Here is a 16,335-nt window from a genome sequence, read left to right as displayed (position 1 = left end):
GGGCAGCTGCGAGTCCAAAATGACTCCCAAGCTGCGCACCTGGCCACACAGGGGCACAGTTACCCCATTCAGGACCAGGGAGTCCTCCACACCTGCCCACCCCATCCCCCATATAACTTATTTTGAACCTTCTTCACACCTCCAAATAAACAAGGAATCAAACAAGCAAAGACATCACCATGTTTTTTTTAATGCAGTTTTGAATTGTTTTCTATGGGCAAACTTTGTGTAGCAAAAATGGCCACACAGTGAAACACGAGTGTAGGGGGCACAGAGCAGGTGTCACTACGTAGTTTTCACAAATTATCGACCTAAAACTTTGAACTTCATCAGAGAAAAGTTCATGGAGAAACACTGTAGCTTGCCTTTAGATCTGAGGATACTTTATGCGGTAATGTAATGGTGGTAGGAAAAAAGTCCTCCGTCCTAGTGTCAGCGTGCACTGCCATAGAGCAGCAGCACAGTACTGGGTTGTATAGGAAGTTTTACTTTCCCACTGAGAATCTGAAAGCTTTTGCCAATCTACTGCAAATCACCCACAAGATCTACAAATAGATTCCGAGCTGCCTTCTGCCCTCCCTGCTTTATTCTATTCTAACAATAAAAGCGATCCTCTGATGAAGGGCGGTATAATAAGTAAGCAAATAAGTAAGCAAACAGACAGACAGATAGATAGAGCGTCTGACAATAAACAAAAATTGCAGCTTAACTGATTTAAGCCAAGATAACGGTGCGTTGTTAGGAGAGGTGGAAGGGCGGGGTGTAAGTAATAAAAATTATTATTATTATTATTATTATTATTATTATTATTATTATTATTATTATTTATTATTATTATTTATTATTATTATTATTATTAACCCCGAAATAAACAAGTTGAGAACCCGCCTTTCGTACCACCTCCCTGGGCACATCCTGTGTACTCTGACCTTGGCTCCCCGATGCGAGGAGCGAGGCCGCAGCGCTGACGCAGATTCCTGCTTTCGACTGGCGCTTTTTAGCCAATCAAACCCGAGGCTGCGTGAAAATTCCGACTCCCCCAGCGTTCGGAGCGGCTGCGTTTTAACCAATAAGCGCGGGGGACGCGCTCCTCTAAGGGCCTAACGCGCCCTCCTTAGCCCAACCACGTCCCAGGTTTCTCAACAGCTTCCCTTTCGCCAGCCAATCATCCAGCCAGAATGCATACATTCCTCCCACGGCTGCTCCAATCGGCTAGCAGGAGAGTCCGGCCCGTCTGATTCCACAGTGTGGCGGCCGCGAGACACTGTAAAGGGGCTGAAAGGTGAGAAGGTGGAAGGGAGAAGGTCGCGTGCGGGGGGGGGGGGTCGCTGACCCGGCTGCACAGCAGATGGGGGCCTGTGCCTGTTTACGCACGAGTAACACTTTCTCCGCTGGACCGGAGTGGAGAGGGGCTAATAGAGGAAATGGAGGAGCTCAAGTGAAACGTGAATTACTTATGATGGTTACTATTATTATGTTACTTCAGCTTATATTATTATCCCGCCTCCACCAAAGAGCCCAGGATGAAGCTGGGCTTCATTTCAACCAGTTTGTAGAGCAGACGAGATTGCCTCTGAACATGTGCAGAGTGCGCTTTTCTCACCCTTCCGTAACCGCAGCCTCTGGTTGAGGTTTCTCAGATCGCGAGTATTGAGGCCATGGGTTAGATTCTGAGCTTCAGTTCTTCTTGTTCTAGAAACCAAAATAAGAAGAGCTGTGGAATGGAAGCAGCCTTGCCAGCTCAGTTTCAGAAAAACGCCCGTCTCCTTCCCGATTACCATATGCACAGGAGTGTATCGAATGGAACTTTTCTCATCACTTTTCTGCCCTGTCAGGAAAATTGTTCTTTATTTTTTTTTCCTTTGGCATATAGGTGCCAAAGTTAAAGGTGGGGGGAGCTGGCAAACTTGGTTAGGAATTAAGCTGACTGGAGGGTAACTAGGGTAGGACAGAAGGTAGAAATATATATCCTTCTGTTATATTTCAATGCATTTAGGGCAGTTAAATATCAACTGCATGTCAATAATGAGTTTGACCAAACTGCAGGAGGCAGTGGGTGACAGGAGTGCCTGGCGTGCTCTGGTTCATGGGGTCGCGAAGAGTCGGACACGACTAAACGACTAAACAACAACAAATGTTTACCTAATACTGGATTTTAATATTGTATTTGAATAATGCAACATTGCCTGCCTTTACTTAAGAAAATGCCTCTTTAATCATCTGCACTAAATTTTGAGAACTTTAGTGTTTTGAAAGTTAAAATGTTTTATAAAAGGTGGTTTGTTACAGAAAACATCCTTTCTTGCATGTAAATGTGTTTTAGGAAAACACATTTTGAAGCAGATGCAATCAAAATTTGTTTCAAGGTGGGTGGGTGGTGCTAGGCCAAACCAACCAACCAAAGAGGCAAACCTCATAAAGTGCTAAAGAAAACATATTTGTTTGCAAATGCACTCCAGTTGTAAGAAAAATACAACAGTGTTTGTGTTCTGCTTGTATTTTGAGGCAGTAAATAAAATAACAATTTCCCCATAGCATCCTTTATGAGTATTTTGGAAGGGACCTCATATGTCATTTAGTCCAGCCTGTTGATGCAAGAAATTTGGTAGCTTAGTGCTGTTGTTTATCTGAGATTGGTGAAAATGCCCTCCTTCTCTTCTGCATGCTACTAGCCCCTATGGAAGTGTCTTGCTGCTGTGGAGATAATAATCTTACAGGGGCTACTGTTGTGAAGCTTACTGAGGTAATTATAGAGTTGGAAGGGATCATAAGGGTCATCTACTCCTACCCCCTGATATGCAGGAATCTTTTCCCCAATGTGGGGCTCAAACCCACAATCCTGAGATTAAGAGTCTTATGCTATACTGACTGAGCTTTCCCAGAATACATGTCAAGTGTTTTGAACACTCAGAAGAGTGTGACTAACTCTACTACAGTAGTTTGTACCACAGTTGGTGCATATAAGTGTTAGTTGAGCAGCCGGATTGTGGTTGTCAGATAATGAATTTTAAGCATAACCGAAAAATGAAGTTGGGCAGGTTGCTTTCTACCTATCACACGATCGGTTGTGCCTCGCAGGTTGTTAGGATCAGAATGGTAAAGCATTTTCCCACACTGAGAAACCCATCCGAAATCACAGTGGTAATAGTGTGCTACAGAAAGGAAGATGTTGATGTTCCAATATGATACTTGGGCCCACCATGGCCACCAGAGGACATTGCTTGCAAATAAGAACTATTCAGTAAAAAGACTGGTGTCCACCAGCTTGGACTAGGCTAGAATTATAGGACTGGAGTAGGCAGGAGCAACCGAAAAGGAAGGTTTAAAAGTGTGATTTGACTGAGGAGTATCAATGATGGCTGGTACACACTGGGAATGGTAGAATGGAAGGAAGGGAGCCCAGAGCCAATGACAGACAGAGCCAGCTACTTTTTGGCCCAGTCCTCCTACCTGCTGCATTCTACAAGGACTGAGACCCCGGAGGAGGGAGGTGACAGCCAGTACCACTCCCTGGACTGGTTGTAAGCAGGAAGAAAGTTGGCTGAGGGCATACTGAGATTTGCTCTAATGGATCAGCCTGCACTGGGAGGAGCTACCCAAACACCCCCTGGTCTGAAAGACTGCATATTTGTCCAGAGAGTTAAAGGGCGATGTTTTCTTTCATTCACCATAATTCCCGTATGCCCTTCATGCTGACATGTGATCTGACAGCGCTTAAGTGAGACTGAGCTGGAGGGTAAAGATAGTAGATAAGATTGTAACCCAAAAGGTAGTTTAGGTTAAATGATGAGCCTGCAGGTAGGGCCTGCCCTTTTTACTCTTCATTAGCCCAACACTTTGATGTGTGTGCTCTATGTGCAGTAAATATGATTGGTGTATCTGAAATTCTGGAGGGCATGGATAAGGTGAAAGATTGGGAACCTAGGAGGCAGGAGTATGGGCAACAGTGGAGGCTAGATAGGGGCATGAATGGGGATCCTTGAAATTGACTGGAAAGGGAGCGAAGCAGTGAAATAACAGGTAGGTCTGCGGGGTCTTGGTGGCGGGAATATACCAACAGAGCTCAGGAAGCTGCAAGTGCTGATGAATTTCCCCCCAACTGTGTTGCTTTTGTTTTTCATTTTGCAGATGGCCCAAAAGCTCCTCCTCAGGCCATTCCTCTCCATCCCTGCCAAGCTGCTCTCTGCGCCGCTCCGCTCACAGCCACCTTTGCTTCTCTGCCGGGTTTTGGCTGCACCCTGCAGTCTCACCTGGCGCCTGCCCGTCCCCTTCACTACTGTGCCTGCAACTACTAGGACATTTTCCACTACTTTGGTCTTCAGGCACACCTTTAACATCCAGGATGGGGATGACTTCCAAGACAGAGTTCTGAAGAGTGAGAAGCCGGTGGTGATTGATTTCCACGCCCAGTGAGTGCAGAGGGTTTTGTTTCTCCTTGGCTTAAAGTTGTCGGCATCAGTTCCTGCCTGATCACTAGTTCATGTGTGTATTAGACAACAGTGTGCACAAATGCACACCTTGGATAAATGGTGTGGATGGTCCAGTCCTCTGAGTCCCCTTCTAGCTATGAAGTGCTTGTAGGGTGATAGTGACATGCAACATGTCCACCAATAGTAATTTGGCACCTTCCCTGTTCTCTTACTTGAATGATGTTAATTACATGCAACCAAAATATGCAGCTGCTGGGTTGCATTTCCCTGTTCGTTTGTTACACGTCAATAGCAAAAGCTGAAAGGTTTTTATTTTATGCATTTATTGTATAGGTGGTAGCTGTTTGCAGTATAGCTAGAGCTATTCCCTAGCAATAAAGAGAGACTGCAAACATCTTTGTAGCTACGTGACCTTTCGGATCAAAACAGTCTTAAAAATTAACTTGGTTGAACTGTGTCAAGAGTCTGCCCGCAGCTCTCAAATGCTATTGGAGTTTTTGTTTTGCTAGACACTTCCCATGTCACATCTGGGGGAAGAGGAAGGAGATGAGAACCACTGTGGGGGTGGCTGCTTAGCGACCACGGAAGCAGTGGGAGCTAGCTGACTTCCTCAGTACCTTCATTCCAAATATGCCAGATCAAAAGCAGTTAGTCCCAGATAGCCCCGAAGGGACGAAGGAAGGTAGGTGTGGCATGGAATAGCTTGGTCCAGGTGTCATTGCATCAAGGATTAGGAGGCGTTTTATTTTTCTCCCTCCCCCCCTCCCATCCCATGCTCTTCTTTTTGAAAGGGCAAAATATTGTGTGTTTTTTATTATTGATTTCAACAAAACCAAGCAAAACAATGCATGCACACATTTTTTTAATAACCCAAATGGCGCAAAGGCATCCATTCACTATCGTACTTCTGACTCAGTACAAAATTTGTCGCGGTATGTTTTGCAAGGGACCTTGATACATGAAGTCTCCTCTGCTCAGGTGCAAAACTGGTGTAGGAAAAAACAGCACCTGTGAAAACTGTCCTGTATGGCGATAACTCAAGGGTCTATTATGCCAAAGGTACAGTGCTTGAGAACTAGCTGTGGGAGTGTACTCTGAGTGTACTCTGGACCAAACAGATAGTTGTTGTGTGATCCTCACGTGTAGTGGTATATCTGGGGCTTTTTTACTACTCTGGCTTCAGTCTGCATAAGGAAAGGGTTCCAAGATGTTTTCGAAACACCTCTGTGTGAGTATCTGGGTTCAGTTTAGGTGATGTGCTACAATTTTTCTCTTTATAGAGTTCTGCTCCCGTCCTTAGGAAACAGCCTAGTGTTAAAAACAATCTTCCCTAAACATGTGAAAGGCTATAGTTTGACACATTACAGCAGCCTCCCCCAACCTGGTGGCCTCCAAATATTACTGGACTACATCTCCCATCATCCACAACCAGCGCAGGTCAGGGCTGATGGGGCTTGTAGTTCAAAACATCTGGAGGGCACCAGGTTACAGAAAGCTGCATTGTGGTGCTCATGCCTTAATCAGAATGATCACATGGCAACTTCAGTGTGCAAACTCACTCTTGTTTAACCTTTAGGGCTCTCTCTGGCGGATGTTAGACCACTTTGTAAAGGGAATATAAGACCACCTGTGTTGACTAGAATGTATACAGTGGTACCTCTGGTTACGAACTTAATTCATTCCGGAGGTCTGTTCTTAACCTGAAACCATTCTTAACCTGAGGTACCACTTTAGCTAATGGGGCCTTTTACTTCCGCTGCACCGCTGGCGCGCGATTTTCTCATTCTGAGGTAAAGTTCTTAACCCAAAGTACTAGTTCCGGGTTAGCAGAGTCTGCAACCCGAAATGTTTGTAACCCAAGGTGTTTTTAACCCAAGGTACCACTGTAATGGGTTTTTAAAGGGCTCTTGGTGAAAATGGGGTTCTCCTGCTTTCTCTCCCACATTCACCCTATGGCACAAAACAGCATGAAAGTGGCTCAAACGTACCTTTGAGTGTCCCTTGCAGGAAAACACCCCAAGCTGTCTGTAAAGTGCTCCTTCGAGCTCGGGGCTTTGAATTGTTAAAACTGCTGTAAACCTGCCCAGCACATGCATGGTGTTCTTTAATTTAGCAAGACAGGCATCAATATCAGGCTTGATAGTTAAAGTTAAGGTTTCTCCTGCAGCTATTAAAGGCAAGCTCACCCCAGAAAATAGGGGAGGAGTTCAGAGTGTTTTGAAAAGCTTCACCTTTTTCCTGCTGCCTTTGCTTTTCCCTCACTGAACTCTTAATTCCTTTTCTCTCCTTGGAGGTGGTGCGGTCCCTGCAAGATCTTGGGCCCCAGGCTAGAAAAGATAGTGGCCAAACAGAAGGGGAAGGTGTTGATGGCAAAAGTAGACATCGACGACCACACAGACTTAGCCATTGAATACGAGGTAAGTGCTCATAACCCTCCTAAGAAATATACAGAATATGAGTTGTATAGAACAACTTGGTTTGCTCTTCATTTGTTCTGATTGGGAACCTAGGAGGAGCTGCCTTTTCCAACCTGGGGCCCTCTAGATGTTTTGGATTACAACTCCCATCAGTCCTAGCCTTCACAGTTGTCCAAAACATCTGGAGGGCTCCAGGCTGGGAAAGGCTGCTCAATGGGACTGATGGTCTTGTTTGAGATAAACCAGAGAGTGGTGACAGACATGGATTAATTCAATAAATTAATAGGGAAGCTGTGGCAGAAGAGAGATGAAGGTCTGGTGGTGCAAGAAGGCTTTGTTTGTGGGGAGAGAATCCCTGGGTGATGATAGAAGAGACTCTGGAGCACCCAGCTCAAGTCTTGATGGTCACTGTGTGGGAAGAGTAATTGCATTATGGAGGATGCCAGTAGGCAGACAGGCATCAGATGGCTTAGAACCAGGCTAGCCCCCTGGACATTGGACTCCAACTCCCAACAGCCCCAGGAAGCATGGCCATTGATTGTGATGATGGGAGTTGGAGTCTTAACAGCATCTGGAAGGCGGCTTTAGAAGGTGGCAGGACTGCAGAGAGTCAAGAATAGCATTTGTAACCAAGGTGATCATAAGCAGAGATGCTCATTCCCTGTAAAAGAAAGCCATAGTTCCAAGACCCATTTTCAGATATCAGTAAGCCTAGAATTTATTTCTTCATACAAGTTGGAATAGCTCAACCCGTAGAGCATGAGACTCTTAATCTCAGGGTTGTGGGTTTGCTTGTTGAGCAAAAGATTTCTTCATTGTAGGGGGTTGGACCATTGTGGAGGGTAGATGACCCTTGTGGTCCCTTCCAACTCTACAATTCTGTTATTCTTAACTCCCCCTCTTTTTTTTTAGTTGGTTTGTTCTTTTTTTACAGAATCCTTTCTGTATCAGCTACCAGATTCAATATGCAGAGCTTTACAGAAGGCTGGTCCTTTCCTCTGATGCTTAGGACATAAGAAGAGTTTTGTCTGATACTTAAATTTAGAAGGGTAGAGGGGCAGTGGAAATTGGTGGTGGACACTTTAAAAACAAGAAAAGCTATGCTTGGCCCTCCCTCTACATTCTCACTTACAGGCAAGACCACAGCTTAGTGAAATAGTGTACGCTTTTCAGGAATAAAGCCCCATATTGTATCTCTGATTAAAAGCGTTCCAGTTAATAGGCGCTGAGGCACCTAAGATCCTTGAAAGCTACTACTATCTGAAGTAAGCAATGCGGGGCTAGAAGTCCAGCGACCTGGTGCTTTGTATAAGACGTCTTCATGTGGCAAAATGGTTTTTGCTTCTTTTTAGTTTGTGGCCTTGAAATCCTAAACAATTTTCTACTCTGCTGGGCTTTTTGAGTCCTGCAGATTCCATGCAAATGGGCAGTAAATCTCCCGCTCCTATCAATCTTCCCTCCCTCGCTCTTGTTTACAAGACAGCGGCCCACCATCTCAGCCTGAAAATTTCACAACAACTTTTCTGCTGCGGCAGATTCTTTGGAAGGGAGAGGGAGGGAGGGACCCCCTCTGTGAGCCTTGGAATGCCTGTACATTCCTTCGTGCAGGCCCTGACCTGCCCTGGGCTCCGGAGCTGTCCCAATGGAGCATCCATCCATGAAGTATTTTCCTGCTGCAAAAAAATTTCACAGGGATTCTTCCCAGAAGGGATTCAGCTCTGACCAGAGCTTCCTTCTCCTGATTCCCAAATAGGGAAGGCATTTGGACACCCTGGGCCAAAGTCCTGGTGCTGCTGCATCTTCTTCAACCCTTGCTGGTGAAATGGCTAGGCATCTCCTGCTGACCTAGTTTATTGCCTGGGACAAATTCCTCATTTGTTAAATGGGCCCTGCCCATGTCTCTTCCTCTTCCTTAGTTGGTCCTTTCTCCCTCTTTCAGGCCAGGGGCCCCTCCTTGATTTGCAACTTCTCCCAGAGAGGCAGGAAGAGGGGCCTGTCTCAGCCTGCTGCCACCTTGCCTTGAACTCTTTCAGTTTCCCCACCGCCTATTAACTCTGGCTTGCTGCCACCATCCCTTGTTATGTTCCAGTTGAGTCAATAGTGTTCCAGTGATGACCCTTCTCTTCGCACAGCCGCTGGGTGATTTACAGATGGTGCTGTGAGTGGAAGGAACAAAGAGAACTTCTGGTCTCCTTTGCCCAGAGTCCTGATGTCCCACCTCAACAACGTGACCTGTAACCAATCATTATTTTATATGCTGCCTTTCAGGTGGATCCAACAAAAGCAGTTTGAATAAACCTATTTCGGCGAGAAGCACTTGTTATAAAATTAAAACCTAAAAGGCAGCTATTTGGCATGAAGAAGCTATTTTTGTCTCTTCTCCCCTTCCCTCGAGGAAATATGCTCCTTCATTTGGGGGAAGAAGTGGAACAAACCCACCCCTCGCGGGGTATGGGGTGAACTGGAAAGTGGGTCAGCTGCTGCTCGTTTAAAGACATTGCCTAAAATTCTTAAAATAGCAAACACTTACGAGCCATGAATCAAAAATCATAGGAAGATAGGAAGCTGCCTTATATCAAGTTAGACTTTTGTGAAGATTGTCTACTAAACTGGCTGGCAGTAACTCACTAGGATTTCAGGTGGAGGACATTCCCAGCCCTACCTTGAAATCTGGGCTTCGAACTTTTCTCTCTCTCTCTCTCTCTCTCTCTCTCTCTCTCACACACACACACACACACACACACACACACACTTCTTGCACTGCCAAGCATACAATTATAAAGGTCATACATAATACTCAAAACCTCCTGACTAATATCTTCTTATGACCTTCATTCAGTTTCAAACCCTAATCACAACTTTCTAAGGAGTCTTTGCCAGTTTTCAAAGAATGGAGGACCTTAGCTGCCTGTCCTTTACTTAGCATATATTTTTCACATGTCAGGAATTAAATTCAGATTTTGAGTCTGTCTTGGTATGGATGGGGAACGATTAAATGTTCCACACCCTATTGATTTATGCCTAGCATAGAAAAAGCCCTTGTAGTGTTAAACTGTGGACAGGAAGAGTGACTCAGCAGTTAACATTCTTTGCATTCTACCCAGGAGACCTTGCTCTGCCCCAGACTTCCTGTGTAACTTAGGGCAAGCCCTTTTTATATACAGCTTGTTCCTTGCTTTGTGGCTGCAGTTTTGGGCATTGGGAGAATAGGGTACTGGATCCTCACTCTATAAAGTGCTTTTATTGCTTATTTGCATCCCACATGTCTCCACAAGTAAAGCATCTGACTCTTTCTAAAATGAAGAAAAGAGGAGCTTTCTGGGAGTGTTTTGAGGGCCCAGGAATTTTTATAGTTGTCCCCTAGAGGGCACTAAAGAACATCAATTAACCATAATCTATAATCTGTTGCATGTTGTGCCTTCATTAGGTTTTTCTTTTAAAAACACAAACACACACACACACACACACACACACACACACATCCTGGAGTAACCATAGGATGTGGCACTCTTAAGGAGCTGCAGTGCATTGGCCAGCAGAGGGGAAAGGGTGGGGCCCAGCTGAAACAGGCCTTCTGAGTCCAGAGCGTTGGTGGAAAAGAGAAGCCAGATCTCCCAGGGCTTTCCATTGGGGAGGCTTTGCGTGTGGCAAATTGCTGATGGCTGCAAGACGCAGCGCAGCTGGGAGCGTGTTTGATGAGAAAGCACATTCCAGGGATGGACAGCAGGCAAGATAAGGATAGGACACGACCCAGTGGCTGAGCTGTCTGCAGATAAGGGCGCCAGAGGGGAGCTGTGGAATGTGTCAGCCCCTTCTGAAATATTTACAGATTCCTCTCTTGTCAGTCTCTGGACTACTTTAATGGGCTTGCTCACATGTGGGGGGGGGCATAGCCTGCGGTTTTAAAGCACTGGGCCCTGCAGTACTCAGCTAGCAAGCCCCTGCAGATCCTCTTCCTGTTGTTGCCTGATCCCTGGCTGTCCTCTCAATCCTTAGTCAAAACTGGGCAGTAAGAAGCTAATAGATCAATAAGCCAGCTTGCAGGAGGGGGAGGGGTGTAGCATGACTCCAGAAACGTGAGCTACATTCACACCATACATTTAGAGAGCTACAATACCACTTTAAATGGTCCCTGCTTCCCCCATAGAATTCTGGGAGCTGTAGTTTGCTAAGGGTTCTGAGAGTTGTTAAGAGACCCTGTATTCCTCTTACGGAGCTACAATTCCTAGAGTGGATTAACAGTCAAGCCCTCTTCCCAGGGAACTCTGGGAGAAGAATAGGAGACCTATAACCTCCCAGCACCTTTAACAAACGGCAGTTCCCATAATTATTTGCGGGGAAGCCATGACTGTTTAAAGTAGTATCATGGTGCTTTGAATGTATGGTACAAATGTGGCCTTCTGGTGTTCTGCTTCATCACTCTTAGAATAAATATACTGGTGGCTGGGCTATGTGTATTCAGTAGTTGTGCCCTACCCTTTAAGAAATTTGAAGGCCTCAGTCTCTGTTTAAAGCAGAGTTTGGATATCCCCCCCCACCAGGTGTTGAATTGCAGCTCCCATCATCGTCCCTGGCCATTGACCATTCTTCCTGGGACTGATGGAGAGTCCCACAACATCTGGAGGGCCATGGGTTCCCCCAGCCCTGATATAAAGCATGTTACAGTGGTACCTCGGGTTAAGTACTTAATTCATTCCGGAGGTCCATTCTGAACCTGAAACTGTTCTTAACCTGAAGCACCACTTTAGCTAATGAGGCCTCCTGCTGCTGCTGTGCCGCCGGAGCATGATTTCTGTTCTCATCCTGAAGCAAAGTTCTTAATCCGAGGTACTATTTCTGGGTCAGCGGAGTCTGTAACCTGAAGCGTATGTAACCTGAAGAATATGTAACCCGATGTACCACTGTAGTTACTTTGGATGCAAATTCAGGTTTGAAACCACGTAGCAAATCTCTGGCTAACCCTTTGAAGGCAGAGGGGTGGGATTCCAGAGGACAGAGCTTCAGTGCCCTCCTTGTGACAGGGAGAAATGATTGTACAAAATAAGCAAATATAGAGCCTCCTCTATCTAAAGCACCCACACACATACCCTGGATGTTGTAAGTCTGTCATATTCACTCTTCGACCACTTTGACACCGCAAAGAGGGACACATCCATTTTTCTCTCCGCTTCTGTTTGGGCACAGTTAAAACCACATTTAGGGATAAGAAGTCAGGCAATGACATCTGCAGAACTGGAGTATTGCTGTATGTGAACTTGATGTCAGTTGCGGGCTAGAAATAGATGATCAGGAGCCAAGGAGGAGCTGCATAAAAGCTTCCTGTCTGGAAAGCTATAACCATAAACCTTCCAGCAGTACTATAAGTTCTGTGTAGCTCTAAACCTGTGCAACTGGGCAGGGAGTGGGGGGAAGTAACACTTTCTTACCACATGGTCAGAGGTGACAGTCAGATGCCATGACTCTGCACAGCTACACAAACTGCATGGTGAGCTTTTAAGCAGCCGCAGAGTGCATCCTGGTCAGCTCTTCCTCTACCAGAGAGCCTGCTTTTCAGAAAGTTGGCAGTGCAGTTCCACACTAGGGCTGTCTCCTCCTTCTCTCTAGTTCAGGAATGGGGAAAACTGTGCCCCCCCCCAGATGTTGTTGGACTACAACTCCCATCTTTCCTTGACCTTTGCCTCAGACCATGCTTGCTGGGCCTGATGGGAGCTGTAGTCCAGTCATATCTGGAGGGCTATAGGTTAGCCATCCCTGCCTTACTCTGCTTTCCAAGCAGGAAAGTGCATTTGTTATGATGCAGAGTACCAGCAGGAACTTCCTTTCTGCCAAATGCAAACTCCATGCTGGAGCTGTACGCCTTTGACAGTCATCTTTCTAAAACTAAAACAACCCCCACCCCACCCCAAATCCAAGTGATCCTGTTCAATTTCTTAGGAGCTCTCCAATATGAGGAAACATTAATCATTCACCTTTTTTACAGCGTCCTACCTTTGTTTCAATGTTTGCTTTGACTTCTACAATGATGTTCACAGGTCAGTGGAGCACAGCTATTATTCTATCTTTCCTTCTTTGTTCTTAGGTTTCAGCAGTGCCCACAGTCCTGGCTATGAAGAACGGCGATGTGGTGGATAAGTTTGTAGGGATAAAAGATGAGGATCAGCTGGAAGCCTTCCTCAAGAAACTTATGGGACCTTGAGCAACCCAGGCCAAGTGTGTGAATATGCCCCAGGACTCTTTCCCCTTTTTGTTTTTAAGCCTAGTTCCTTGGGAGGAGATGAGGGACAGTGGAACTGCCTTGGAGCAGTTGGGCTAGTGTCCGGTTTTGGGAGGGAACAAGCTGCACCATTCTAGCTCAGCTGGGGACAAACAGCCATGGTTCTGAGCTTGATGGGAAGGCTGGTTACTCCGTGGGAGAAGAGGAATAGAGCCTGCTGCCTGCCAGCAAATAGCCATGGCAAGAAATGGAAGACTCCCAACAAAGACAGGGGAGAAGCTACCCTCATCCTGCTCCAGTCCAGATCCTGTACAATTAACAGCTGCTGCCCGTGAGAGATGGTGGCAGACTTCCTTAGAAAAACCAGTTCCCCTGCTACATCTCTCCAGTCTGCGTCCTTTCCCACCCTCTCTGTCCAGGAGTACTTTTAAATCATGCGGCTTTCTTTGGCCACTGCTGCAACACACACCCCTCCCTGTGCGCTGCTGTTCATAAACCAAATGAAGAGAAACATTGTTTGGAATCTTCTCTCCCCCCCCCCTTTTTTTTTTTTTGGTAGATCTGTAATAAAGACAGCTTTAGTAATTTCTCCGTTCCCTTTTTTGTAGATAATTCTTCATGAGCTGAGAGAGAAGGTTCTTCCCTTCTTCAGGAAAGCTGAAGCCCTTCCACTTGGCTTGGCGGGTTGTGGGTTTGAGCAGGGGAGTGTTGAGCAGGGGAGGGTCTTGGGATCACCCATCCTTCACCAAACTAGAAGATATTTAGGCAGCCTGTTGCAGTGATGCCAGTCTTCATGACAAAAGTAGTGCAGGGATGGGGAGTCCCATCAGCCTGAACCAGCTTGGCCAGGAATCAGTGATGATGGGAGTTTGTTATCGAGCAAGATGAAGCAAGCTGGTTTTCCCCTGCTCCAAAGGGTAGGACTTGAACCAATGGCTTCAAGTTACAAGAAAAGAGTTTCCAACTAAATGCCAGGAAGAACTTTCTGACAGTAAGAACTGTTTGACAGTGGAATGGTCTCCCTCGGGAGGGGGTGAACTCTCCTTTCTTGGGGGTTTTTAAGAGGTTGGGTGGCCATCTGTCATTGATGCTGTAGTTGAGATTCCTTCATTGTAGGGGGTTGGACTAGATGACCCTTGGGGTCCCTTCCAGCTCTACGATACTACGAACATCTGGAGATCCACAAGTTCCCCACCACTACTTTAATGAAATTTTTCCATCTGTTTCTTGAGATGGCCCATTCCACCAGCATGAACAGAGGCCAGCCCTGAAGTTTTTCAGTGATGAACATGAAATGCTTTCTTTGCAGATCATCTTTGAAATCTTCAGGAAGGGGGTGGTGCATTGGCAAACAATATAACCACAGCTGGGAACATGGATGCCAAATTCATAGAAAATGAAAACACTGGTGACTATTTTCTAAGGACCAAGCAGTCTCTGTTTCTGTTGAGTATGGCCCTAGAGGTTAAACAGTCAAAATGTGGGAGCTGGCAGTAGTTGGGATTTCTCAGCGCCTTGGGCTGCTACATACTTCCTGTTAAACAGGGATGCTAATCCTTGCCAGAGGCAGAGAGCGTGATGGATAGGAATACTTCTTCCTTAAAACATGCAAATGGCTGATATGGGAGAGATAGGATGCTGAGCTAGCTACTTGTCAATATTTCCCAGAGAAAGCTATTAAATTTCTTTTTGCTGCATAGCAAAAATTATTTTGTTCACTGGTGGACCACTGCACCAGTTGGGCCTCCAAGACATGGTTTTATAGAATGCCAAACCTGTGTTGAAAACACCTGCAAACCTGGGAAGGGCTGAGCTTTTAGATCTAGCCGCCCATTGCTATTAGGGCTTCTTGGAACTCAGTTTGACGTAACAGCCTGCTGCTGAGCTAAGGTTTCAAAAGAAGCACAGCTAAAAGAAGAGTCTGGTTTTTCTTTTTGCCTTATGGTTCTACCCTCAGCTATTTGAAAAGGAATCATATTTCAAGCCATAATCTTATTGGAGGAAATGTTACACAGCAGAGTGAATAATTCATACTTTTAGGCTGGAACTACTCTAACCTTTAGATCATAGTGGCTGTTTTTTTAAAAAAAATGTTTTCACCCGTGATTTAATGTAAATCCTCCCAGTTTCTCCCCTTCTGCTCTTCCCTTAGAAGTGTCTTGTTTTCAACCACACGGGTGGCTGCCTGCTTCCTTCATGTGGCCAGCCTCTTCACCTGCCACACCCATCCTTTTTCTCTTTGGATGAGGAAGTAGCTTTGACCCTGAAAAACCATATATGAAAGGCTCGTTACCACTCACTGCTATCTTCATAGATGCTTCTGTTGCAGACACATGTAGATTTTTTATGAAGCTGATATTTTTTTTGTCCTTGGTTTTTACACATAACGCTTTCTTGGCTCTTAGTGTGGTCCTCTTCTCTCTGTGTACAGAGTCAAGATCTGAAGGGGTTTGTTGGAGAGGAGGGAGTTTTGCCCACTTCCTTGCAGCACAAGGCAATCAGAAAGAGTTTAAAGGAGTTCTCTTTCTTTGAGACAGCCCTAAATGCCCAGGCAGCAATGTTCCTGCCAGCATCCTCAAGGAGGCTGCCCAGCCAGCTTCAGGAAATTGTGCCAGGAAGAGGGAGGAGGCTGGACTCTTAATTTTGTCCTTGACGGTTGCTTCAGAGGTTTTGCTATGGGGATCAAATTTTGTAGATGAAACTTTAAACAAAATGTTAGGTATTTGTTATTAAGGATTCTTGGGAATGGTTTGAAAGGGCATGGGCTTGTATCAAGAACAGTGCTAAATAACTGTCCTGTCAGCATGAGGATTTACACTTGTGGAAATCAGCTCCCCCCACCCTCCTTCCCTTTGCATGCCTCGTGAATCTATTCTGGGGGATCTCCCAACCCTGTGGAGCAGATTTGCGGAGGGGGCTAGACAGATATCTAAAGGGTTGTCACATGGAATATGGAGCAAGCTTGTTTCCCCCTGCTCTGGAGGGTAGGACTTGAACCAATGGAATCAAATTACAAGAAAGGAGATTCCCACTAAACGTCAGGAAGAACTTTCTGACAACAAGAGCTCTTTCACAGTGGAAGGAACTCCCACACTCGGTGGTGGACTCTCCTTCCTTGGAGGTTTTTAAACAGAGGTTGGGTGGCCATTTGTCATGGATGCTTTAGTTGAGATTACTGCATTGCAGGGCTTTGGACTAGATGACCCTTGGGGTCCCTTCCAACTCTACAATTTGATGAGTCTATGTGCAGGGGGAGGAGAAACGTCCCATTGCA

At 45.8% G+C, this 16,335-nt stretch overlaps 1 protein-coding gene across 2 annotated transcripts; it reads left to right on the top strand.

Moving 5' to 3' along the window:
• Positions 1 to 1,324: 1,324 nt before the first annotated feature.
• On the top strand, positions 1,325 to 13,648 carry TXN2 (thioredoxin 2). 2 transcript variants are annotated; one of them, XM_079993127.1, is made up of 4 exons: positions 1,325 to 1,445; positions 4,129 to 4,409; positions 6,724 to 6,847; positions 12,927 to 13,648. In XM_079993127.1, the coding sequence occupies exons 2-4, from the start codon at positions 4,129 to 4,131 to the stop codon at positions 13,041 to 13,043; spliced, it is 522 nt and encodes a 173-aa protein (XP_079849253.1). In that variant the 5' UTR covers positions 1,325 to 1,445; the 3' UTR covers positions 13,044 to 13,648. The 2 variants fall into 2 exon arrangements, with proteins under 2 accessions (XP_079849253.1, XP_079849252.1); XM_079993126.1 differs by having other exon boundaries at positions 1,442 to 1,462.
• Positions 13,649 to 16,335: the final 2,687 nt, after the last annotated feature.

This window comes from Podarcis cretensis, assembly GCF_951804945.1.
Source record: "Podarcis cretensis genome assembly, chromosome: 10".
Lineage (NCBI taxonomy): Eukaryota > Metazoa > Chordata > Lepidosauria > Squamata > Lacertidae > Podarcis > Podarcis cretensis.
Note: the sequence above shows the minus strand (reverse complement) of the source record. Positions and strands in the feature narration are given on the sequence as shown.

Coding starts and splice junctions, on each gene's coding strand:
- TXN2 (XM_079993126.1), top strand. Junction 4,410..6,723: donor GTGATTGATTTCCACGCCCA/GTGAGTGCAGAG, acceptor CTCTCCTTGGAG/GTGGTGCGGTCCCTGCAAGA. Junction 6,848..12,926: donor ACTTAGCCATTGAATACGAG/GTAAGTGCTCAT, acceptor CTTTGTTCTTAG/GTTTCAGCAGTGCCCACAGT.